The sequence below is a fragment of the Bombina bombina genome, chromosome 11, assembly GCF_027579735.1.
Source record: "Bombina bombina isolate aBomBom1 chromosome 11, aBomBom1.pri, whole genome shotgun sequence".
Taxonomy (NCBI): Eukaryota; Metazoa; Chordata; class Amphibia; order Anura; family Bombinatoridae; genus Bombina; species Bombina bombina.
Genome location: NC_069509.1, coordinates 200,844,192 through 200,870,526, shown reverse-complemented (window position 1 = coordinate 200,870,526; position 26,335 = coordinate 200,844,192). Strand labels below are relative to the sequence as shown.

General features: G+C 37.3%; 1 protein-coding gene across 1 annotated transcript in view; it reads left to right on the top strand.

The window, feature by feature from the left end:
* LOC128642076 (cytoglobin-2) overlaps nt 1-26,335 on the top strand; it is a 230,089-nt gene that overhangs the window by 199,160 nt on the left and 4,594 nt on the right. Inside the window, exon 2 of the mRNA XM_053694732.1 lies at nt 10,467-10,698. Coding sequence (XP_053550707.1) covers nt 10,467-10,698 — 232 coding nt within the window. The remainder of the gene's footprint in view (nt 1-10,466; nt 10,699-26,335) is intronic.

Genomic DNA, 26,335 nt, shown 5'->3' with positions numbered 1-26,335 from the left:
CCGCCAACCTTACCCCCCAAAATACTGCCTATAAAATAAAAATGCTACAATTGTTGTTTTTTTTAAATAAAATACATACCACTGTATTTTGGGGGCGTTTGGGGCACATTTATAAAATTAACCAGAAATCTGATCTCTGTTTAATTTTATAAGTGCTAATTGCTTCTGTTAGCTTGTGGTAGCAATAACCAGCCAATTGTAATGGTTAGTTATCGTGTGCCCACAAACTGGCAAATTTGCCCATTTGCGGGCGCGTGATACATTAGTGCTCCACTTGTAATCTAGCCAAACATTTTTATATATGCACAATATGTATCAATAACTAAGCACAGCATTACATAAGGTCTGCACACACAATAAATGTTTATATATGCACAGTATATATCAGTGATTAAGTACTGTATTACATAAGGCCTGCACACACAATAAATGTTTATATATGCACAGTATATATCAGTAATTATATGTCACATTACATAAGCTCTGCACACACAATAAATGTTTATATATGCACAGTATATATCAGTAATTATATGTCACATTACATAAGGTCTGCACACACAATAAATGTTTATATATGCACAGTATATATCAGTAATTATATGTCACATTACATAAGGTCTGTACACACAATAAATGTTTATATATGCACAGTATATATCAGTAATTATATGTCACATTACATAAGGTCAGCACACACAATAAATGTTTATATATGCACAGTATATATCAGTAATTATATGTCACATTACATAAGGTCTGCATACACAATAAATGTTTATATATGCACAGTATATATCAGTAATTATATGTCACATTACATAGGGTCTGCACACACAATACATGTTTATATATGCACAGTATATATCAGTAATTATATGTCACATTACATAAGGTCTGCGCACACAATAAATGTTTATATATGCACAGTATATATCAGTAATTATATGTCACATTACATAAGGTCTGCACACACAATAAATGTTTATATATGCACAGTATATATCAGTAATTATATGTCACATTACATAAGGTCTGCACACACATTAAATGTTTATATATGCACAGTATATATCAGTAATTAAATGCTGTATTACATAAGGTCTGCACACACAATAAATGTTTATATATGCACAGTATATATCAGTAATTAAGTGCTGTATTACATAAGGTCTGCACACACATTAAATGTTTATATATGCACAGTATATATCAGTAATTAAGTGCTGTATTACGTAAGGTCTGCACACACAATAAATGTTTATATATGTACAGTATATATCAGTAATTAAGTGCTACATTACATAAGGTCTGCACACACAATAAATGTTTATATATGCACAGTATTTATCAGTAACTAATGCTGTATTACATAAGGTCTGCACACACAATAAATGTTTATATATGCACAGTATATATCAGTAATTAAGTGCTGCATTACATAAGGTCTGAACACACAATAAATGTTTATATATGCACAGTATTTATCAGTAACTAATGCTGTATTACATAAGGTCTGCACACACAATAAATGTTTATATATGCACAGTATATATCAGTAATTAAGTACTGTATTACATAAGGTCTGCACACACAATAAATGTTTATATATGCACAGTATATATCAGTAATTAAGTGCTGTATTACATAAGGTCTGCACACACAATAAATGTTTATATATGCACAGTATATATCAGTAATTAATGCTACATTACATAAGGTCTGTACACACAATAAATGTTTATATATGCACAGTATATATCAGTAATTAAGTGCTGTATTACATAAGGTCTGCACACACTATAAATGTTTATATATACACAGTATATATCAGTAATTAAGTGCTGCATTACATAAGGTCTGTACACACAATAAATGTTTATATATGCACAGTATATATCAGTAATTATATGTCACATTACATAAGGTCTGCACACACAATAAATGTTTATATATGCACAGTATATATCAGTAATTATATGTCACATTACATAAGGTCTGCATACACAATAAATGTTTATATATGCACAGTATATATCAGTAATTATATGTCACATTACATAAGGTCTGCACACACAATAAATGTTTATATATGCACAGTATATATCTGTAATTATATGTCACATTACATAAGGTCTGCACACACAATACATGTTTATATATGCACAGTATATATCAGTAATTATATGTCACATTACATAAGGTCTGCACACACAATAAATGTTTATATATGCACAGTATATATCAGTAATTATATGTCACATTACATAAGGTCTGCACACACAATACATGTTTATATATGCACAGTATATATCAGTAATTAAGTGCTGCATTACATAAGGTCTGTACACACAATAAATGTTTATATATGTACAGTATATATCAGTAATTATATGTCACATTACATAAGGTCTGCGCACACAATAAATGTTTATATATGCACAGTATATATCAGTAATTATATGTCACATTACATAAGGTCTGCACACACAATAAATGTTTATATATGCACAGTATATATCAGTAATTATATGTCACATTACATAAGGTCTGCACACACAATAAATGTTTATATATGCACAGTATATATCAGTAATTATGTCACATTACACAAGGTCTGCACACACAATAAATGTTTATATATGCACAGTATATATCAGTAATTAAGTGCCACATTACATAAGGTCTGCACACACAATAAATGTTTATATATGCACAGTATATATCAGTAATTATATGTCACATTACATAAGGTCTGCACACACAATAAATGTTTATATATGCACAGTATATATCAGTAATTAAGTGTCACATTACATAAGGTCTGCACACACAATAAATGTTTATATATGCACAGTATATATCAGTAATTAAGTGCTGCATTACATAAGGTCTGCACACACAATAAATGTTTATATATGCACAGTATATATCAGTAATTAAGTGTCACATTACATAAGGTCTGCACACACAATAAATGTTTATATATGCACAGTATATATCAGTAATTAAGTGCTGCATTACATAAGGTCTGCACACACAATAAATGTTTATATATGCACAGTATATATCAGTAATTAAGTGCCACATTACATAAGGTCTGAACACACAATACATGTTTATATATGCACAGTATATATCTGTAATTATATGTCACATCACATAAGGTCTGCACACACAATAAATGTTTATATATGCACAGTATATATCAGTAATTATATGTCACATTACATAAGGTCTGCACACACAATAAATGTTTATATATGCACAGTATATATCAGTAATTACAAAAGGTCTGCGCACACAATAAATGTTTATATATGCACAGTATATATCAGTAATTACAAAAGGTCTGCGCACACAATAAATGTTTATATATGCACAGTATATATCAGTAATTAAGCACAACATTACATAAGGTCTGCACACACAATAAATGTTTATATATGCACAGTATATATCAGTAATTAAGCACCACATTACACAAGGTCTGCACACACAATAAATGTTTATATATGCACAGTATATATCAGTAATAAAGTGCTGCATTACAAAAGGTCTGCACATACAATAAATGTTTATATATGCACAGTATATATATCAGTAATTAAGTGCTGCATTACAAAAGGTCTGCACACACAATAAATGTTTATATATGCACAGTATATATCAGTAATTAATGCTACATTACATAAGGTCTGCACACACAATAAATGTTTATATATGCACAGTATATATCAGTAATTATATATCACATTACATAAGGTCTGCACACACAATAAATGTTTATATATGCACAGTATATATCAGTAATTAAGTGCCACATTACATAAGGTCTGCACACACAATAAATGTTTATATATGCACAGTATATATCAGTAACTAAGCACAGCATTACATAAGGTCTGCACACACAATACAGGGAGTGCAGAATTATTAGGCAAGTTGTATTTTTGAGGATTAATTTTATTATTGAACAACAACCATGTTCTCAATGAACCCAAAAAACTCATTAATATCAAAGCTGAATAGTTTTGGAAGTAGTTTTTAGTTTGTTTTTAGTTATAGCTATTTTAGGGGGATATCTGTGTGTGCAGGTGACTATTACTGTGCATAATTATTAGGCAACTTAACAAAAAACAAATATATACCCATTTCAATTATTTATTTTTACCAGTGAAACCAATATAACATCTCAACATTCACAAATATACATTTCTGACATTCAAAAACAAAACAAAAACAAATCAGTGACCAATATAGCCACCTTTCTTTGCAAAGACACTCAAAAGCCTCCATCCATGGATTCTGTCAGTGTTTTGATCTGTTCACCATCAACATTGCGTGCAGCAGCAACCACAGCCTCCCAGACACTGTTCAGAGAGGTGTACTGTTTTCCCTCCTTGTAAATCTCACATTTGATGATGGACCACAGGTTCTCAATGGGGTTCAGATCAGGTGAACAAGGAGGCCATGTCATTAGATTTTCTTCTTTTATACCCTTTCTTGCCAGCCACGCTGTGGAGTACTTGGACGCGTGTGATGGAGCATTGTCCTGCATGAAAATCATGTTTTTCTTGAAGGATGCAGACTTCTTCCTGTACCACTGCTTGAAGAAGGTGTCTTCCAGAAACTGGCAATAGGACTGGGAGTTGAGCTTGACTCCATCCTCAACCCGAAAAGGCCCCACAAGCTCATCTTTGATGATACCAGCCCAAACCAGTACTCCACCTCCACCTTGCTGGCGTCTGAGTCGGACTGGAGCTCTCTGCCCTTTACCAATCCAGCCACGGGCCCATCCATCTGGCCCATCAAGACTCACTCTCATTTCATCAGTCCATAAAACCTTAGAAAAATCAGTCTTGAGATATTTCTTGGCCCAGTCTTGACATTTCAGCTTGTGTGTCTTGTTCAGTGGTGGTCGTCTTTCAGCCTTTCTTACCTTGGCCATGTCTCTGAGGATTGCACACCTTGTGCTTTTGGGCACTCCAGTGATGTTGCAGCTCTGAAATATGGCCAAACTGGTGGCAAGTGGCATCTTGGCAGCTGCACGCTTGACTTTTCTCAGTTCATGGGCAGTTATTTTGCGCCTTGGTTTTTCCACACGCTTCTTGCGACCCTGTTGACTATTTTGAATGAAACGCTTGATTGTTCGATGATCACGCTTCAGAAGCTTTGCAATTTTAAGAGTGCTGCATCCCTCTGCAAGATATCTCACTATTTTTGACTTTTCTGAGCCTGTCAAGTCCTTCTTTTGACCCATTTTGCCAAAGGAAAGGAAGTTGCCTAATAATTATGCACACCTGATATAGGGTGTTGATGTCATTAGACCACATCCCTTCTCATTACAGAGATGCACATCACCTAATATGCTTAATTGGTAGTAGGCTTTCGAGCCTATACAGCTTGGAGTAAGACAACTTGCATAAAGAGGATGATGTGGTCAAAATACTCATTTGCCTAATAATTCTGCACTCCCTGTAAATGTTTATATATGCACAGTATATATCAGTAACTAAGCACAGCATTACACAAGGTCTGCACACACAATAAATGTTTATATATGCACAGTATATATCAGTAATTAATGCTGTATTACATACGGTCTGCACACGTAATAAATGTTTATATATGCACAGTATATATCAGTAATTAAGTGCCACATTACATAAAGTCTGCACACACAATAAATGTTTATATATGCACAGTATATATCAGTAATTAAGTGCTACATTACATAAGGTCCGCACACACAATAAATATTTATATATGCACAGTATATATCAGTAATTAAGCACCACATTACATAAGTTCTGCACACACAATAAATGTTTATATATGCACAGTATATATCAGTAATTAAGCACCACATTACATAAGGTCTGCACACACAAGAAATGTTTATATATGCACAGTATATATCAGTAATTAAGTGCTGCATTACATAAGGTCTGCACACACAATAACTGTTTATATATGCACAGTATATATCAGTAATTAATGCTGTATTACATAAGATCTGCACACACAATAAATGTTTATATTCGCACAGTATATATCAGTAATTTAGTGCTGCATTACATAAGGTCTGCACACACAATAAATGTTTATATATGCACAGTATATATCAGTAATTAATGACGCATTACATAAGGTCTGCGCGCACAATAACTGTTTATATATGCACAGTATATATCAGTAATTAAGTGCTACATTACATAAGGTCTGCACACACAATAAATATTTATATATGCACAGTATATATCAGTAATTAAGTACTGTATTACATAAGGTCTGCACACACAATAAATGTTTATATATGCACAGTATATATCAGTAATTAAGTACTGTATTACATAAGGTCTGCACACACAATAAATGTTTATATATGCACAGTATATATCAGTAATTAAGTACTGTATTACATAAGGTCTGCACACACAATAAATGTTTATATATGCACAGTATATATCAGTAATTATATGTCACATTACACAAGGTCTGCACACACAATAAATGTTTATATATGCACAGTATATATCAGTAATTAAGTGCTGTATTACATAAGGTCTGCACACACAATATATGTTTATATATGCACAGTATATATCAGTAATTAAGTGCCGCATTACATAAGGTCTGCACACACAATAAATGTTTATATATGCACAGTATATATCAGTAATTAATGCTGTATTACATAAGGTCTGCACACACAATAAATGTTTATATATGCACAGTATATATCAGTAATTAAGTGCTGCATTACATAAGGTCTGCACACACAATAAATGTTTATATATGCACAGTATATATCAGTAATTAAGTGCTGCATTACATAATGTCTGCACACACAATAAATGTTTATATATGCACAGTATATATCAGTAATTAAGTGCCGCATTACATAAGGTCTGCACACATAATAAATGTTTATATATGCACAGTATATATCAGTAATTAAGTGCTGTATTACATAAGGTCTGTGCACACAATAAATGTTTATATATGCACAGTATATATCAGTAATTAAGTGCTGTATTACATAAGGTCTGCACACACAATAAATGTTTATATATGCACAGTATATATCAGTAATTAAGTGCAGCATTACATAAGGTCTGCACACACAATAATGTTTATATATGCACAGTATATATCAGTAATTAAGTGCCGCATTACATACGGTCTGCACACACAATAAATGTTTATATATGCACAGTATATATCAGTAATTAAGTGCCGCATTACATAAGGTCTGCACACACAATAAATGTTTATATATGCACAGTATATATCAGTAATTATATGTCACATTACACAAGGTCTGCACACACAATAAATGTTTATATATGCACAGTATATATCAGTAATTATATGTCACATTACATAAGGTCTGCACTCACAATAAATGTTTATATATGCACAGTATATATCAGTAATTAAGTGCAGCATTACATAAGGTCTGCACACACAATAAATGTTTATATATGCACAGTATATATCAGTAATTAAGTGTCACATTACACAAGGTCTGCACACACAATAAATGTTTATATATGCACAGTATATATCAGTAATTATATGTCACATTACACAAGGTCTGCACACACAATAAATGTTTATATATGCACAGTATATATCAGTAATTAAGTGCAGCATTACATAAGGTCTGCACACACAATAAATGTTTATATATGCACAGTATATATCAGTAATTATATGTCACATTACATAAGGTTCTGCACACACAATAAATGTTTATATATGCACAGTATATATCAGTAATTAAGTACTGTATTACATAAGGTCTGCACACACAATAAATGTTTATATATGCACAGTATATATCAGTAATTAAGTTCCTTATTACAAAAGGTCTGCACACACTATAAATGTTTATATATGCACAGTATATATCAGTAATTAAGTTCCTTATTACAAAAGGTCTGCACACACAATAAATGTTTATATATGCACAGTATATATCAGTAGTTAAGTACTGTATTACATAAGGTCTGCACACACAATAAATGTTTATATATGCACAGTATATATCAGTAATTATATGTCACATTACACAAGGTCTGCACACACAATAAATGTTTATATATGCACAGTATATATCAGTAATTAAATGCTGTATTACAAAAAGGTCTGCACACACAATAAATGTTTATATATGCACAGTATATATCAGTAATTAAGTGCAGCATTACATAAGGTCTGCACACACAATAAATGTTTATATATGCACAGTATATATCAGTAATTATATGTCACATTACATAAGGTCTGCACACACAATAAATGTTTATATATGCACAGTATATATCAGTAATTATATGTCACATTACATAAGGTCTGCACACACAATAAATGTTTGTATATGCACAGTATATATCAGTAATTATATGTCACATTACATAAGGTCTGCACACACAATAAGTGTTTATATATGCACAGTATATATCAGTAATTAAGTGCTGTATTACATAAGGTCTGCACACACAATAAATGTTTATATATGCACAGTATATATCAGTAATTATATGTCACATTACATAAGGTCTGCACACACACAATAAATGTTTATATATGCACAGTATATATCAGTAATTATATGTCACATTACATAAGGTCTGCACACACAATAAATGTTTATATATGCACAGTATATATCAGTAATTAAGTGCCGCATTACTTAAGGTCTGCACACACAATAAATGTTTATATATGCACAGTATATATCAGTAATTATATGTCACATTACAAAAGGTCTGCACACACAATAAATGTTTATATATGCACAGTATATATCAGTAATTATATGTCACATTACACAAGGTCTGCACACACAATAAATGTTTATATATGCACAGTATATATCAGTAATTAAATGCTGCATTACATAAGGTCTGCACACACAATAAATGTTTATATATGCACAGTATATATCAGTAATTAAGTGCTGCATCACATAAGGTCTGCACACACAATAAATGTTTATATATGCACAGTATATATCAGTAATTATATGTCACATTACATAAGGTCTGCACACACAATAAATGTTTATATATGCACAGTATATATCAGTAATTATATGTCACATTACATAAGGTCAGCACACACAATAAATGTTTATATATGCACAGTATATATCAGTAATTATATGTCACATTACATAAGGTCTGCACACACAATAAATGTTTATATATGCACAGTATATATCAGTAATTAAGTTCCTTATTACAAAAGGTCTGCACACACTATAAATGGTTATATATGCACAGTATCTATCAGTAATTAAGTTCCTTATTACAAAAGGTCTGCACACACTATAAATGTTTATATATGCACAGTATATATCAGTAATTAAGAAGATTTTTAGCTGCCTTATACTAATGCATATCACAGGGAGCGCTATTCACACTCGCTCGTATTACAAGTAGAGAGTTGTGTTGTGCTTGAGTGCAGTGTAAAATGTAGAGCTTTTTGAGAGCTGAAGTAAATTATTATTATGACAGAATTACGTAAATAATTCCACTACTCGCGCACCATAAGCTTAACGCACCTTTAGGTTAGCCCTTGAATGATTTCTGACATTAATTTACCAAGCACCTCCCATAGAGGTCTATTATGTGAGGGATTTTATCCAGCTGCAGATTTTAGTGCGCTCCAGACTATCGCCCAAGCGATAAAAAATAACTTCTGACCTGCAATATGAGAGAAAAACAGAAGTGCTATTGGCTGTTCCTGAGCGATGAGAACGCACAATTGTGCAAATATTTTTATGCTCCTCTTGAGTAAGGTTGCCAGCTGTCTTCCATAAAAATACTGGAGAACCTTTTAGTGACTAGACACTATGGCCAGTAGGGTCAAACAACAACCCCCACCAAAGATCTACCTTAGACCTCACTCTTGATCCTACCATGTTTATTTTTCACAACTAGGCAGTCATTCCATCTCTTGGCTGCCAGTAATACACAAATCAATAATTGTACTTTTTTGGTTGTCATTAACACCTGTAAACCATAGAGACTTGATCCCCTTGACTGCCCCTCACTTTATCTGCTTTATATTTGTAATGCATCAAGGCATAGGGGGCATTATATATTTAATACCTGTGGGCTTTAAAAAGCTGGACATTATAGTGTCCAGTATTTCTGCAAAGATTTTACTGGACAACCTGCTAAAATACTGGACTGTCCGGTTGAATACTGGACACCTGGAGCTCTAGACCTTTATGTTGAATGAAGCAGCAGTCTACAGAAGTAATTGTATTATTAGTCAGTATTAGGGTTCGCACCTACGTGTCCGTATCCCTTATTCTGACAACTCTAGTGAACAATAGAATTAGGGGGCAGAAACACCCAGTGAAATAAAACTGCCTGTGTCTTAAGATCTGAGCTACGTGTAAGTTTGTCTCAGACGTAAAATAAGACTGTTCTCCTCGTTTACAGGTTATTTGTCGACTACCCGCAGACCAAAAGCTATTTCAAAAACTTGACCAATATCTCAACCTTGGAAGAGATGCAGCAAAGCGCCGGCATCAGGGCTCACGGGAAGAGGGTAATGGTAGCGCTAAACAAGATACTGGAAAACCTCAATGACTGGGCCGTTGTCACCGATGCGCTGTCACGCCTGGCCAAGAGGCACGAGGACGTGCACCGTGTGGAAGCCTATAACTTTGAGGTATGTGGTTACTGTTGGCTGACGTGAGACATCTGATTGGCGGCTGGTGGGGCGATGAGGAATTATGTTGAGTGAGCTTAAAGGGACATAAAAGCCTCACAGGAGTGTGCCCGTGTTGTCAGTACTATACAGCAGCAGTTTTACAACAATGTAATACCTTAACAAGAGCACTAGATGGCAGCACTATATCCTGTCTGTCATGTAGTGCTGCAGATATGTGCACGCTGCCTACCTAGATATCTCTTCAACAAGGAATAGCAAGAGAACAAAGCAAATTTGATAATAGAAGTAAATTGGAACCTTTTTTTAAATTGTATTCTCTATGTGAATCATGACAGAATTTTTTTTGGGTTTTATGTCCCTTTAAATTTATAGTCAGGATAGTGTAAAATGTATTTATTTTTGGGAAGTTAAAATCAGAGAGAGTAGGAGGGGAATGTTTCTTCAGAATTCCTAATTTGCCGTGCTAAGTATCTAGGGGCCACAGAACATAACTGGGACTGATAATAATGTGCAATAGTCTCCATCTAGTGGTGGTTTTATAGATTGCAGACATATTAAAGTGCTGGCAAAGTCATGACTCAAATAAAGCACTTAATTTTAAGATATATCATTTACTTCTAATCATTTGCTTCATTTTTGGTATCCTTTGTTAAAAAGCATACCTAAGTAGGTCCAGGGGCAGCAGTGCACTACTGGCAGCTAGCACATTAGCACATATATGCCTCTTGTCATTGGCTCACCTGATGTGCTCAGCTAGCTCCCAGTAATGCATTGCTGCTCCTTTAAAAAGGATACTAAGAGAATAAAGCAAATTTTGATAAAAGATGTAAATTGAAAAATTGTTTAAAATGGCTGTGTTTTCTGCTGTGGGTGTTGTTACACATACTGCAGGGGGTACAGAGAGGAACATGAACTTATGTGTTACACATACTGCAGGGGGTACAGAGGGGAACATGCACTTATGTGTTACACATACTGCAGGGGGTACAGAGAGGAACATGCACTTATGTGTTACACATACTGCAGGGGGTACAGAGAGGAACATGCACTTATGTGTTACACATACTGCAGGGGGTACAGAGGGGAACATGCACTTATGTGTTACACATACTGCAGGGGGTACAGAGGGGAACATGCACTTATGTGTTACACATACTGCAGGGGGTACAGAGGGGAACATGCACTTATGTGTTACACATACTGCAGGGGGTAAAGAGGGGAACATGCACTTATGTGTTACACATACTGCAGGGGGTACAGAGGGGAACATGCACTTATGTGTTACACATACTGCAGGGGGTACAGAGGGGAACATGCACTTATGTGTTACACATACTGCAGGGGGTACAGAGAGGAACATGCACTTATGTGTTACACATACTGCAGGGGGTACAGAGAGGAACATGCACTTATGTGTTACACATACTGCAGGGGGTACAGAGAGGAACATGCACTTATGTGTTACACATACTGCAGGGGGTACAGAGGGGAACATGCACTTATGTGTTACACATACTGCAGGGGGTACAGAGAGGAACATGCACTTATGTGTTACACATACTGCAGGGGGTACAGAGGGGAACATGCACTTATGTGTTACACATACTGCAGGGGGTACAGAGAGGAACATGAACTTATGTGTTACACATACTGCAGGGGGTACAGAGGGGAACATGCACTTATGTGTTACACATACTGCAGGGGGTACAGAGAGGAACATGCACTTATGTGTTACACATACTGCAGGGGGTACAGAGGGGAACATGCACTTATGTGTTACACATACTGCAGGGGGTAAAGAGGGGAACATGCACTTATGTGTTACACATACTGCAGGGGGTACAGAGGGGAACATGCACTTATGTGTTACACATACTGCAGGGGGTACAGAGGGGAACATGCACTTATGTGTTACACATACTGCAGGGGGTACAGAGAGGAACATGCACTTATGTGTTACACATACTGCAGGGGGTACAGAGAGGAACATGCACTTATGTGTTACACATACTGCAGGGGGTACAGAGGGGAACATGCACTTATGTGTTACACATACTGCAGGGGGTACAGAGGGGAACATGCACTTATGTGTTACACATACTGCAGGGGGTACAGAGGGGAACATGCACTTATGAGTTACACATACTGCAGGGGGTACAGAGGGGAACATGCACTTATGTGTTACACATACTGCAGGGGGTACAGAGGGGAACATGCACTTATGTGTTACACATACTGCAGGGGGTACAGAGGGGAACATGCACTTATGTGTTACACATACTGCAGGAGGTACAGAGAGGAACATGCACTTATGTGTTACACATACTGCAGGGGGTACAGAGGGGAACATGCACTTATGTGTTACACATACTGCAGGGTGTACAGAGGGGAACATGCACTTATGTGTTACACATACTGCAGGGTGTACAGAGGGGAACATGCACTTATGTGTTACACATACTGCAGGGGGTACAGAGGGGAACATGCACTTATGTGTTACACATACTGCAGGGGGTACAGAGAGGAACATGCACTTATGTGTTACACATACTGCAGGGGGTACAGAGGGGAACATGCACTTATGTGTTACACATACTGCAGGGGGTACAGAGGGGAACATGCACTTATGTGTTACACATACTGCAGGAGGTACAGAGGGGAACATGCACTTATGTGTTACACATACTGCAGGGGGTACAGAGAGGAACATGCACTTATGTGTTACACATACTGCAGGGGGTACAGAGGGGAACATGCATTTATGTGTTACACATACTGCAGGGGTACAGAGGGGAACATGCACTTATGTGACAGTGTTACACATACTGCAGGGGGTACAGAGGGGAACATGCACTTATGTGTTACACATACTGCAGGGTGTACAGAGGGGAACATGCATTTATGTGTTACACATGCTGCAGGGGGTACAGAGGGGAACATGCACTTATGTGTTACACATACTGCAGGGGGTACAGAGGGGAACATGCACTTATGTGTTACACATACTGCAGGAGGTACAGAGGGGAACATGCACTTATGTGTTACACATACTGCAGGGGGTACAGAGGGGAACATGCACTTATGTGTTACACATACTGCAGGGGGTACAGAGGGGAACATGCACTTATGTGTTACACATACTGCAGGGGGTACAGAGAGGAACATGCACTTATGTGTTACACATACTGCAGGGGGTACAGAGAGGAACATGCACTTATGTGTTACACATACTGCAGGGGGTACAGAGAGGAACATGCACTTATGTGTTACACATACTACAGGGGGTACAGAGGGGAACATGCACTTATGTGTTACACATACTGCAGGGGGGTACAGAGGGGAACATGTGTAACTTATGTGTTACACATACTGCAGGGGGTACAGAGGGGAACATGCACTTATGTGTTACACATACTGCAGGGGGTACAGAGGGGAACATGCACTTATGTGTTACACATACTGCAGGAGGTACAGAGAGGAACATGCACTTATGTGTTACACATACTGCAGGGGGTACAGAGAGGAACATGCACTTATGTGTTACACATACTGCAGGGGGTACAGAGGGGAACATGCACTTATGTGCTACACATACTGCAGGGTGTACAGAGGGGAACATGCACTTATGTGTTACACATACTGCAGGGTGTACAGAGGGGAACATGCACTTATGTGTTACACATACTGCAGGGGGTACAGAGGGGAACATGCACTTATGTGTTACACATGCTGCAGGGGGTACAGAGGGGAACATGCACTTATGTGTTACACATACTGCAGGGGGTACAGAGGGGAACATGCACTTATGTGTTACACATACTGCAGGAGGTACAGAGGGGAACATGCACTTATGTGTTACACATACTGCAGGGTGTACAGAGGGGAACATGCACTTATGTGTTACACATACTGCAGGGGTACAGAGGGGAACATGCACTTATGTGTTACACATACTGCAGGGGGTACAGAGGGGAACATGCACTTATGTGTTAAACATACTGCAGGGGGTACAGAGGGGAACATGCACTTATGTGTTACACATACTGCAGGGGGTACAGAGGGGAACATGCACTTATGTGTTACACATACTGTACGGGGTACAGAGAGGAACATGCACTTATGTGTTACACATACTGCAGGGTGTACAGAGGGAACATGCACTTATGTGTTACACATGCTGCAGGGGGTACAGAGGGGAACATGCACTTATGTGTTACACATACTGCAGGGGGTACAGAGGGGAACATGCACTTATGTGTTACACATACTGCAGGGGGTACAGAGGGGAACATGCACTTATGTGTTACACATACTGCAGGGGGTACAGAGGGGAACATGCACTTATGTGTTACACATACTGCAGGGTGTGCAGAGGGGAGCATGCACTTATGTGTTACACATACTGCAGGGGGTACAGAGGGGAACATGCACTTATGTGTTACACATACTGCAGGGGGTACAGAGGGGAACATGCACTTATGTGTTACACATACTGCAGGGTGTACAGAGAGGAACATGCACTTATGAGTTACACATGCTGCAGGGTGTGCAGGGAGGAACATACTGTATATCAGTGACGTGTAGTGACGTCAGAGGATGGTGAGGCAGTGGCTAGGATACGCCTTCATTCTTTAGATATCCTTTGTTGAAGAAATAGCAATGCACATGGGTGAGCCAATCACATGAGGTATCTATGTGCAGCCACCAATCAGCAGCTACTGAGCATATTTAGATATGATTTTCAATAAAGGACATCAAAAGAATAAAGAAAATTAGATATTAGATGTAAATTGGAAAGTTATTTAAATTTGCATATGGGTTTCATATGGGTTTCATGTCCCTTTAAATGGTGTCTTGGAAAACTGGTCAACTTAGTAAACATCTGATTTTAGTCTAAAAGGATTGTAACAGAAACTCTTGCCAGATAACACAATGCTTGCTCTGATTATGAGATCTAGAAATCCATGCCCATTAAAATATGTTTAAAACATACATTTTACTTTAATTCTGCAAATTATGCTTATAGATTCTTTCATTACATAAGGGATGAGAGTCAGAGGGGGAGGAAGAGAGACAGAGAGAGAAAGAGACCATGGGGGAGAACAACACATAAGGAGAGAAATGGATAGATAGAGAGAGAGAGACACACACACACACACAAGGGGGGGGGGGGGGGGGACCACTGCATTTTAAAGTAATAAAACAGCAGAGCTACAGAGAGTTCAGAAAATTAGTCTATAATTTAGTGTGAAGTACAGAGGCAAGCTGCTAAGTTAGTGGGTGTAAAGTTTGAGTAAACAAAATACAAAAACGACCCTGCTGTAAAAGAGTAAAAAAACACTAAACCACATTAATTAAATTATCATTTTCACTAACAGAATCTTTCAGTAAAATCTTACTTTAATAAGATGTGGCTGAAACACTGCTCTCTGTGCCTCTCTCCTGCTCTGGAAGGATTCACAAAGTGACAGTGGCACATTCCACTGCACTTAGAGGGGAAGAACAGAACTCTCTTTTTCACTTTAGCAAAGCTAGCAGGTTCACAGGACAGCAACAAAATATATGAAAGTTGTTTTTTTGCGTTTTTGTTTTGTTTTATATGATTTAACATCCAGCCCCAACCCTATGTTCCACTTACTAATGCCTCTCACTGGATTGGTTCAGCCCAAATAGGACTGCCTCAAATAAGCAGTTAATGAGCCATGCAATGATCTTAACCACTTGCATCCAGTAGATGGTGCAGCATGTTGTGTAATGGTGGGCAGACCTGATTGTGCCTCTTCATTGCACAACATATAGCTGTGAGAAAAAAAAATGCTGGGGGAAAAAATTTACAATTTTTTTTTTAAAGCCAATAAAAAAAATATATTTTTGCCCATATGAGAGGTGAAGCAATGCCTCACCTGCCTCTAGTGACTGCACATCATTGCTGTATATATATGAGTTCCAGCACCAAGAAACATATATTTGGTCAAAAAGTATTGAAAAAACCCACTAATATAATACTTGGAGTTTTTCCAGTGCACAGAAGTCTAATGAAATTTAGATATTGAAGTTGACCTTTTCTAGCACAAACTTATGTGCAACCTGGTAAATGCAAACTGAGACCCAGTGAGGAAGAGAAAATAGATTCTCTCAGATTCCACATCACATTATATTGTATATACATTTAAAGATACATAAATACATACATAAATACATACACAAATACATACATAAATATATACATAAATACATACATAAATACATACATAAATATAAACATAAATACATACATAAATACATACATAAATACATACATAAATACATACATAAATACATACACAAATACATACATAAATATATACATAAATATATACATAAATACATACATAAATATATATATATATAAATACATACATAAATACATACATAAATATATACATAAATATATACATAAATACATACATAAATACATACATACATACATACATAAATACATACATAAATACATACATAAATATATACATAAATACATACATAAATACATTCATAAATATATACATAAATACATACATAAATATATACATAAATACATACATAAATATATACATAAATACATACATAAATACATACATAAATACATACATAAATACATATGTATTAAGCAAGTGGTGAAGCGTCACACTGAGTTATTAAATTGATACTAAGTGGAGTTCCCCATTTATGGCACAAATTAATATATATCCTAGATGCCTAAGTTCACAGCAAACAATATGCTTATACAATAGTTGGATACATATTTGACACATTAAGTTAGATCGTAACAAACAAGTGTTACACATTGATACATGCCTACTGGCCATAGCGTATTACTGGTTTGTGCTTGAAAAGGTCTACTTCGCTTTAGTCTTTGATAGAATATATACAGTCATGTACTCACTAAAATAAAGTTTTAGTTGAATTATAGGGCTGAGTCTTCATGAATTGAATGAATAAATATTTATATCAAAGGAGAAAGTTCTCCCACATAGCATAAGTATAAATGTCAGTATTCTTGAGTAGCAAGACGTAGCAATTGATGCAGGCTAATGTAGAACACTACGCACAAAGCACTTTAGTAAAACAATTGTTGAAAATGTATTGAATATGCATTAAAAGTCCACACAGAAACTGAGTATGTACACACTCACTCACGGATTACTGGAAGACAAGGGTAAAGGTGACGTCATCTGACATGTTTCACGCCGTTGGCGCTTTCTCAAAGATATATATATAAAATCAAGAAAGAAAATTGTGTGGAACCTAGTCCTCTCTATAGGTCCCTTTATCCGGCGCCAGAGTATAGGGTTAATTTATTAAACAACTAGCGGTTCCTATAAGGGTTTACTGTCCCTTTAATTCCCCACCACTATGTATTCAAAAATATAGTTGCTCCCCTATCATTACATTACCTATATTTAAATTACAGAGGATATTAAAATAGAATCACATACAGAAAACAATGATTCTTATGCTCATATGATTTATTCACTGCCAGCTTCAAGAAAATAAATATTTACAAAATAACGAACGTGGGCCCACTTTTGTGCACATAGTACTATGTCCTTATAGCAGATTTATATGATTAAAGTTCAATTGTTAACTTCCAATATACATCCAAAGGATTTTGTTTTCCCAATTGATATAAATCACAAGTTTTGTTCTTCAGCCATATAAACAGTCCTTGAATATGCTAGGGCTTAATTTGTTCGTTTAAATAGTGGTGCAAAAGTAAGACTTATCACTCTAGGGCCTAGATTTGGAGTTTGGCGGTAGCCGTGAAAACCAGCGTTAGAGGCTCCTAACGCTGGTTTTAGGCTACCGCCGGTATTTGGAGTCAGTCAGGAAAGGGTCTAACGCTCACTTTTCAGCCGCAACTTTTCCATACCGCAGATCCCCTTACGTCAATTGCGTATCCTATCTTTTCAATGGGATCTTCCTAACTCCGGTATTTAGAGTCGTGTCTGAAGTGAGCGTTAGAAATCTAACGACAAAACTCCAGCCGCAGAAAAAAGTCAGTAGTTAAGAGCTTTCTGGGCTAACGCTGGTTTATAAAGCTCTTAACTACTGTGCTCTAAAGTACACTAACACCCATAAACTACCTATGTACCCCTAAACCGAGGTCCCCCCACATCGCCGCCACTCGATTAAATATTTTTAACCCCTAATCTGCCGACCGCCACCTACGTTATCCTTATGTACCCCTAATCTGCTGCCCCTAACACCGCCGACCCCTGTATTATATTTATTAACCCCTAACCTGCCCCCCACAACGTCGCCTCCACCTGCCTACACTTATTAACCCCTAATCTGCCGAGCGGACCGCACCGCTATTATAATAAAGTTATTAACCCCTAATCCGCCTCACTAACCCTATAATAAATAGTATTAACCCCTAATCTGCCCTCCCTAACATCGCCGACACCTAACTTCAAACATTAACCCCTAATCTGCCGACTGGAGCTCACCGCTATTCTAATAAATTTATTAACCCCTAAAGCTAAGTCTAACCCTTACACTAACACCCCCCTAAGTTAAATATAATTTAAATCTAACGAAATTAATTAACTCTTATTAAATAAATTATTCCTATTTAAAGCTAAATACTTACCTGTAAAATAAATCCTAATATAGCTACAATATAAATTATATTTATATTATAGCTATTTTAGGATTTATATTTATTTTACAGGTAACTTTGTATTTATTTTAACCAGGTACAATAGCTAAAATAGTTAAAATAATTACAAAATTACCTGTAAAATAAATCCTAACCTAAGTTACAATTAAACCTAACACTACACTATCAATAAATTAATTAAATAAAATACCTACAATTACCTACAATTAAACCTAACACTACACTATCAATACATTAATTAAATACAATATCTACAAATAAATACAATGAAATAAACTAACTAAAGTACAAAAACTAAAAAAGAACCAAGTTACAAAAAATAAAAAAATATTTACAAACATCAGAAAAATATTACAACAATTTTAAACTAATTACACCTACTCTAAGCCCCCTAATAAAATAACAAAGACCCCCAAAATAAAAAAATGCCCTACCCTATTCTAAATTACTAAAGTTCAAAGCTCTTTTACCTTACCAGCCCTGAACAGGGCCCTTTGCGGGGCATGCCCCAAAGAATTCAGCTCTTTTGCCTGTAAAAAAAACACATACAATACCCCCCCCAACATTACAACCCACCACCCACATACCCCTAATCTAACCCAAACCCCCCTTAAATAAACCTAACACTAAGCCCCTGAAGATCTTCCTACCTTATCTTCACCATACCAGGTTCACCGATCGATCCAGAAGAGCTCCTCCGATGTCCTGATCCAAGCCCAAGCAGGGGGCTGAAGATGTCCATGATCCGGCTGAAGTCATCATCCAAGCGGGAGCTGAAGAGGTCCATGATCTGGCTGAAGTCATCATCCAAGCGGGAGCTGAAGAGGTCCATGATCCGGCTGAAGTCATCATCCAAGCGGGAGCTGAAGAGGTCCATGATCCAGCTGAAGTCTTCTATCAACGGCATCTTCAATCTTCTTTCTTCCGGATCCATCTTGCAGACCTCCGACGCAGAACATCCTGCTGGCCCGACGGACTACCGACGAATGAAGGCTCCTTTAAGAGACGTCATCCAAGATGGCGTCCCTCGAATTCCGATTGGCTGATAGGATTCTATCAGCCAATCAGAATTAAGGTAGGAAAATTCTGATTGGCTCATGGAATCAGCCAATCAGAATCAAGTTCAATCCGATTGGCCGATCCGATCAGCCAATCAGATTGAGCTCGCATTCTATTGGCTGATCGGAACAGCCAATAGAATGCAAGCTCAATCTGATTGGCTGATCGGATCAGCCAATCGGATTGAACTTGATTCTGATTGGCTGATTCCATCAGCCAATCAGAATTTTCCTACCTTAATTCCGATTGGCTGATAGAATCCTATCAGCCAATCGGAATTCGAGGGACACCATCTTGGATGACGTCCCTTAAAGGAGCCTTCATTCGTCGATAGTCCGTCGGGCCAGCAGGATGTTCCGCGTCGGAGGTCTGCAAGATGGATCCGGAAGAAAGAAGATTGAAGATGCCGTTGATAGAAGACTTCAGCCGGATCATGGACCTCTTCAGCTCCCGCTTGGATGATGACTTCAGCCGGATCATGGACCTCTTCAGCTCCCGCTTGGATGATGACTTCAGCCGGATCATGGACCTCTTCAGCTCCCGCTTGGATGATGACTTCAGCCAGATCATGGACATCTTCAGCCCCCTGCTTGGGCTTGGATCAGGACATCAGAGGAGCTCTTCTGGATCGATCGGTGAACCTGGTATGGTGAAGATAAGGTAGGAAGATCTTCAGGGGCTTAGTGTTAGGTTTATTTAAGGGGGGTTTGGGTTAGATTAGGGGTATGTGGGTGGTGGGTTGTAATGTTGGGGGGGTATTGTATGTGTTTTTTTTACAGGCAAAAGAGCTGAATTCTTTGGGGCATGCCCCGCAAAGGGCCCTGTTCAGGGCTGGTAAGGTAAAAGAGCTTTGAACTTTAGTAATTTAGAATAGGGTAGGGCATTTTTTTATTTTGGGGGTCTTTGTTATTTTATTAGGGGGCTTAGAGTAGGTGTAATTAGTTTAAAATTGTTGTAATATTTTTCTGATGTTTGTAAATATTTTTTTATTTTTTGTAACTTAGTTCTTTTTTATTTTTTGTACTTTAGATAGTTTATTTCATTGTATTTATTTGTAGATATTGTATTTAATTAATGTATTGATAGTGTAGTGTTAGGTTTAATTGTAGGTAATTGTAGGTATTTTATTTAATTAATTTATTGATAGTGTAGTGTTAGGTTTAATTGTAACTTAGGTTAGGATTTATTTTACAGGTAATTTTGTAATTATTTTAACTATTTTAGCTATTGTACCTGGTTAAAATAAATACAAAGTTACCTGTAAAATAAATATAAATCCTAAAATAGCTATAATATAAATATAATTTATATTGTAGCTATATTAGGATTTATTTTACAGGTAAGTATTTAGCTTTAAATAGGAATAATTTATTTAATAAGAGTTAATTAATTTCGTTAGATTTAAATTATATTTAACTTAGGGGGGTGTTAGTGTTAGGGTTAGACTTAGCTTTAGGGGTTAATACATTTATTAGAATAGCGGTGAGCTCCAGTCGGCAGATTAGGGGTTAATGTTTGAAGTTAGGTGTCGGCGATGTTAGGGAGGGCAGATTAGGGGTTAATACTATTTATTATAGGGTTAGTGAGGCGGATTAGGGGTTAATAACTTTATTATAATAGCGGTGCGGTCCGCTCGGCAGATTAGGGGTTAATAAGTGTAGGCAGGTGGAGGTGACGTTGTGGGGGGCAGATTAGGGGTTAATAAATATAATATAGGGGTCGGCGGTGTTAGGGGCAGCAGATTAGGGGTACATAGGGATAATGTAAGTAGCGGCGGTTTACGGAGTGGCAGATTAGGGGTTAAAAATAATATGCAGGGGTCAGCGATAGCGGGGGCGGCAGAATAGGGGTTAATAAGTATAAGGTTAGGGGTGTTTAGACTCGGGGTACATGTTAGGGTGTTAGGTGCAGACGTAGGAAGTGTTTCCCCATAGACAACAATGGGGCTGCGTTAGGAGCTGAACGCGGCTTTTTTTGCAGGTTTTTTTTCAGCTCAAACAGCCCCATTGTTTCCTATGGGGGAATCGTGCACAAGCACGTTTTTGAAGCTGGCCGCTTCCGTAAGCAACTCTGGTATTGAGAGTTGCAGTGGCGTTAAATATGCTGTACGCTCCTTTTTTGGAGCCTAACGCAGCCATTCTGTGGACTCTCAATACCATAGTTATTTTAAAGGTGCGGCCAGAAAAAAGCCAACGTTAGCTACGCGGGTCCTTACCGACAAAACTCTAAATCTAGCCGTAGGAGTTTAAATGTTGTACTGTTCATCATTTATGTCCACGTGAATAATATACAAAATTTCTCCTTAAATCGTTGCTCTTTCTGTGTCAAGGAATTAGGGCTCATATGGTTAAACTTCCGCTCACCTTGCTAGGATGTCTGTGTTGAATGTATTGTAACATAAGTAACAGTTCTCAAAGGCTTTACCTTGATTGTAGATCTCCAATGTATCTTTTCCTCCCCTTGGGGAATACTCACATGTACATTCCAGTTGTCACTCTCTTTCAACCCAAGAGTGTGTCAGACTTAGCACCGTTATTTTCTTTCCGATGGCTAGCGTGATATTGAGGACTCAGCTGCTGCCCTCAATATCAGTTTGATACAATAGAGTGCACTCCTACCTTTAAAATCAGCTACCATGGTGCAGGCAAGCGAAACTACAACTTCATAAATGGCATGCACTATACTATTGTGTAGTAACTATACTAGTGTGTGCCAATAAAGCACTTTCTGCACAAATACTGTGAGTGCATGCCATTTATGGATATATATATATATATATATATAATGTGTGTGTGCATAAGTTTGTGTATTATATATGTGTGTGTATATGTGTATATATGTGTGTGTATATGTGTATTTATGTGTGTGTGTATATGTGTATATGTGTATATATGTGTGTGTATATGTGTATATATGTGTGTGTATATGTGTATATGTGTATATATGTGTGTGTATATGTGTATATATGTGTGTGTATATGTGTATTTATGTGTGTGTATATGTGTATATATGTGTGTGTATATGTGTATATATGTGTGTGTATATGTGTATATATGTGTGTGTATATGTGTGTATATATGTGTGTGTATATGTGTATATATGTGTGTGTATATGTGTATATATGTGTGTGTATATGTGTATATATGTGTGTGTATATGTGTATATATGTGTGTGTATATGTGTGTATATATGTGTGTGTATACGTGTATATATGTGTGTGTATATGTGTATTTATGTGTGTGTATATGTGTATATATGTGTGTGTATATGTGTATATGTGTATATATGTGTGTGTATATGTGTATATATGTGTGTGTATATGTGTATATGTGTATATATGTGTGTGTATATGTGTATATATGTGTGTGTATATGTGTATTTATGTGTGTGTATATGTGTATATATGTGTGTGTATATGTGTATATATGTGTGTGTATATGTGTATATATGTGTGTGTATATGTGTGTATATATGTGTGTGTATATGTGTATATATGTGTGTGTATATGTGTATATATGTGTGTGTATATGTGTATATATGTGTGTGTATATGTGTATATATGTGTGTGTATATGTGTGTATATATGTGTGTGTATACGTGTATATATGTGTGTGTATATGTGTATTTATGTGTGTGTATATGTGTATATATGTGTGTGTATATGTGTGTGTATATGTGTATATGTGTATATATGTGTGTGTATATGTGTATATATGTGTGTGTATATGTGTATATATGTGTGTGTATATGTGTATATGTGTATATATGTGTGTGTATATGTGTATATATGTGTGTGTATATGTGTATATGTGTATATATGTGTGTGTATATGTGTATATATGTGTGTGTATATGTGTATATGTGTATATATGTGTGTGTATATGTGTATATATGTGTGTGTATATGTGTATATGTGTATATATGTGTGTGTATATGTGTATATATGTGTGTGTATATGTGTATTTATGTGTGTGTATATGTGTATATATGTGTGTGTATATGTGTATATATGTGTGTGTATATGTGTATATATGTGTGTGTATATGTGTATATATGTGTGTGTATATGTGTATTTATGTGTGTGTATATGTGTATATATGTGTGTGTATATGTGTATATATGTGTGTATATATGTGTGTGTATATGTGTATATATGTGTGTGTATATGTGTATATATGTGTGTGTATATGTGTATATATGTGTGTGTATATGTGTATATGTGTATATATGTGTGTGTATATGTGTATATATGTGTGTGTATACGTGTATATATGTGTGTGTATATGTGTATATATGTGTGTGTATATGTGTATATATTGTAACGGTACCAACCGGATACCAAGGGTTAACACCAGGGAACAATGTCCTGCATAGGGAATCAGCAATTCACAACCCAGCCAGTTTTCAGGTTTAAAACAGAATGACTTTTATTAAGGCTCATATGCCCAGTATTTATGCAGGTCTGACCCCCCCAGAAGGGGGGTTGAAAGAATGTTGTACATTAGATGGAGGGAACACGCCCTTTTACATGATACAATAGAATACCTTGCTCAAGCTGATAACAATTTAAACACAGACACACACTTGGCTTTCCTTATCATCTAGGGTCTGCTCTCTGAGGTTGATTAAACAATGGACTGTGTATCAATAACATTAATGACAGTGCACAATAGCTGAGGCTAAAGCTGAACACAGTTAACTCTTTCAGTGCTGACAGAAGGGTCTGTCACATCTACATAGCACAATATACAGCCTATAGACAACCTTTCTTATGTTATAGTCCAGAAGTGGCTAGGTTTGCCACAATGCTCCCCCAGAACCAAGCCGGCATACACAGTCTGATCCCAACGGATCGGCTTGGGGATGTCCGGGGCAACAACTTTCGGCTCAAGTAAGCTACGGGGTGTTCTCCGCCATCTGCTCCAACTTGGCTCAGTACTGCCCCCACCCCAAACATGGAAGCGTCTCTTCCCGGAGGGACTGGGCTTGGGTAGTCACAGGGTTAACATCAGCGGGATCCATGGGAGCATAGGCAGAAACAAGGGGGGCCAAGTCATTTCCAAGGAGAACATCAGCAGGTAAGTCCTTCTTGACCCCCACATTCACAAGTCTAGCGCCCACTCCCCAATCCAAATGTACCCTGGCAACAGGTAGGCGGAACACAGTGCCCCCTGCTACCCTCACAGCCACAGTGTCTCCAGTGTGCTGTTTCTCAGGCACCAAGTTCTCTTGAAGCAAGGTCATGGTAGCACCAGTATCCCGTAGACAACTGACCTCCTTCCCATTCACTTTAACCCGTTGCCGGTTATTCCGGTGGGCAGCTTGCACGGGGTCTGCTTCATGTAGGCTGCCCCAGCATTCTGGCGCCTCTACGTAGCGGGCCACAGGCTGAGGATTATGTGGGATTCCACCAGCGGGTCTTCTCCAGGACTGTGCTTGATTCGCTGCGTTTAGGGGACACTCTGGTCTTTTGTGCCCTAGTTGCTTACATCCAAAGCACCGAATAGGTTGTGAGTAGCCCCGCAAATTGAACTGGGCTCTCTGAGGGTAGTTCGTGGCCGGAGGCCGTGTGGTATAGCGGTGCGCCGGGGGTTGGTAACTGGCAGCTGCTGGGGTGACTGGGGGTCTGTACTCCACTCTAGCAGTGGGCAATCGGTATACTGCTCCCCCTGCCCCTCGTACTGCCACGGATCCGCCAGTGGGTGCTGTATCCGGCACCAAATGGGGAGCTATCAGGGTTAAAGTAGCTCCCGAATCCCGAAGTCCCTGGACCGACATCACCTCATGCAGAATTCCCAGGGGTTCCTCGGCTTGGGTGCTCAACACCTCATGAGCGGCTGGCTCCGTTTGGTAATGGTGAGCAGCCGCCCTTGGGGCCAGGTTCTGTCTGACCTGGTTCCAAGCTTGTCTGCT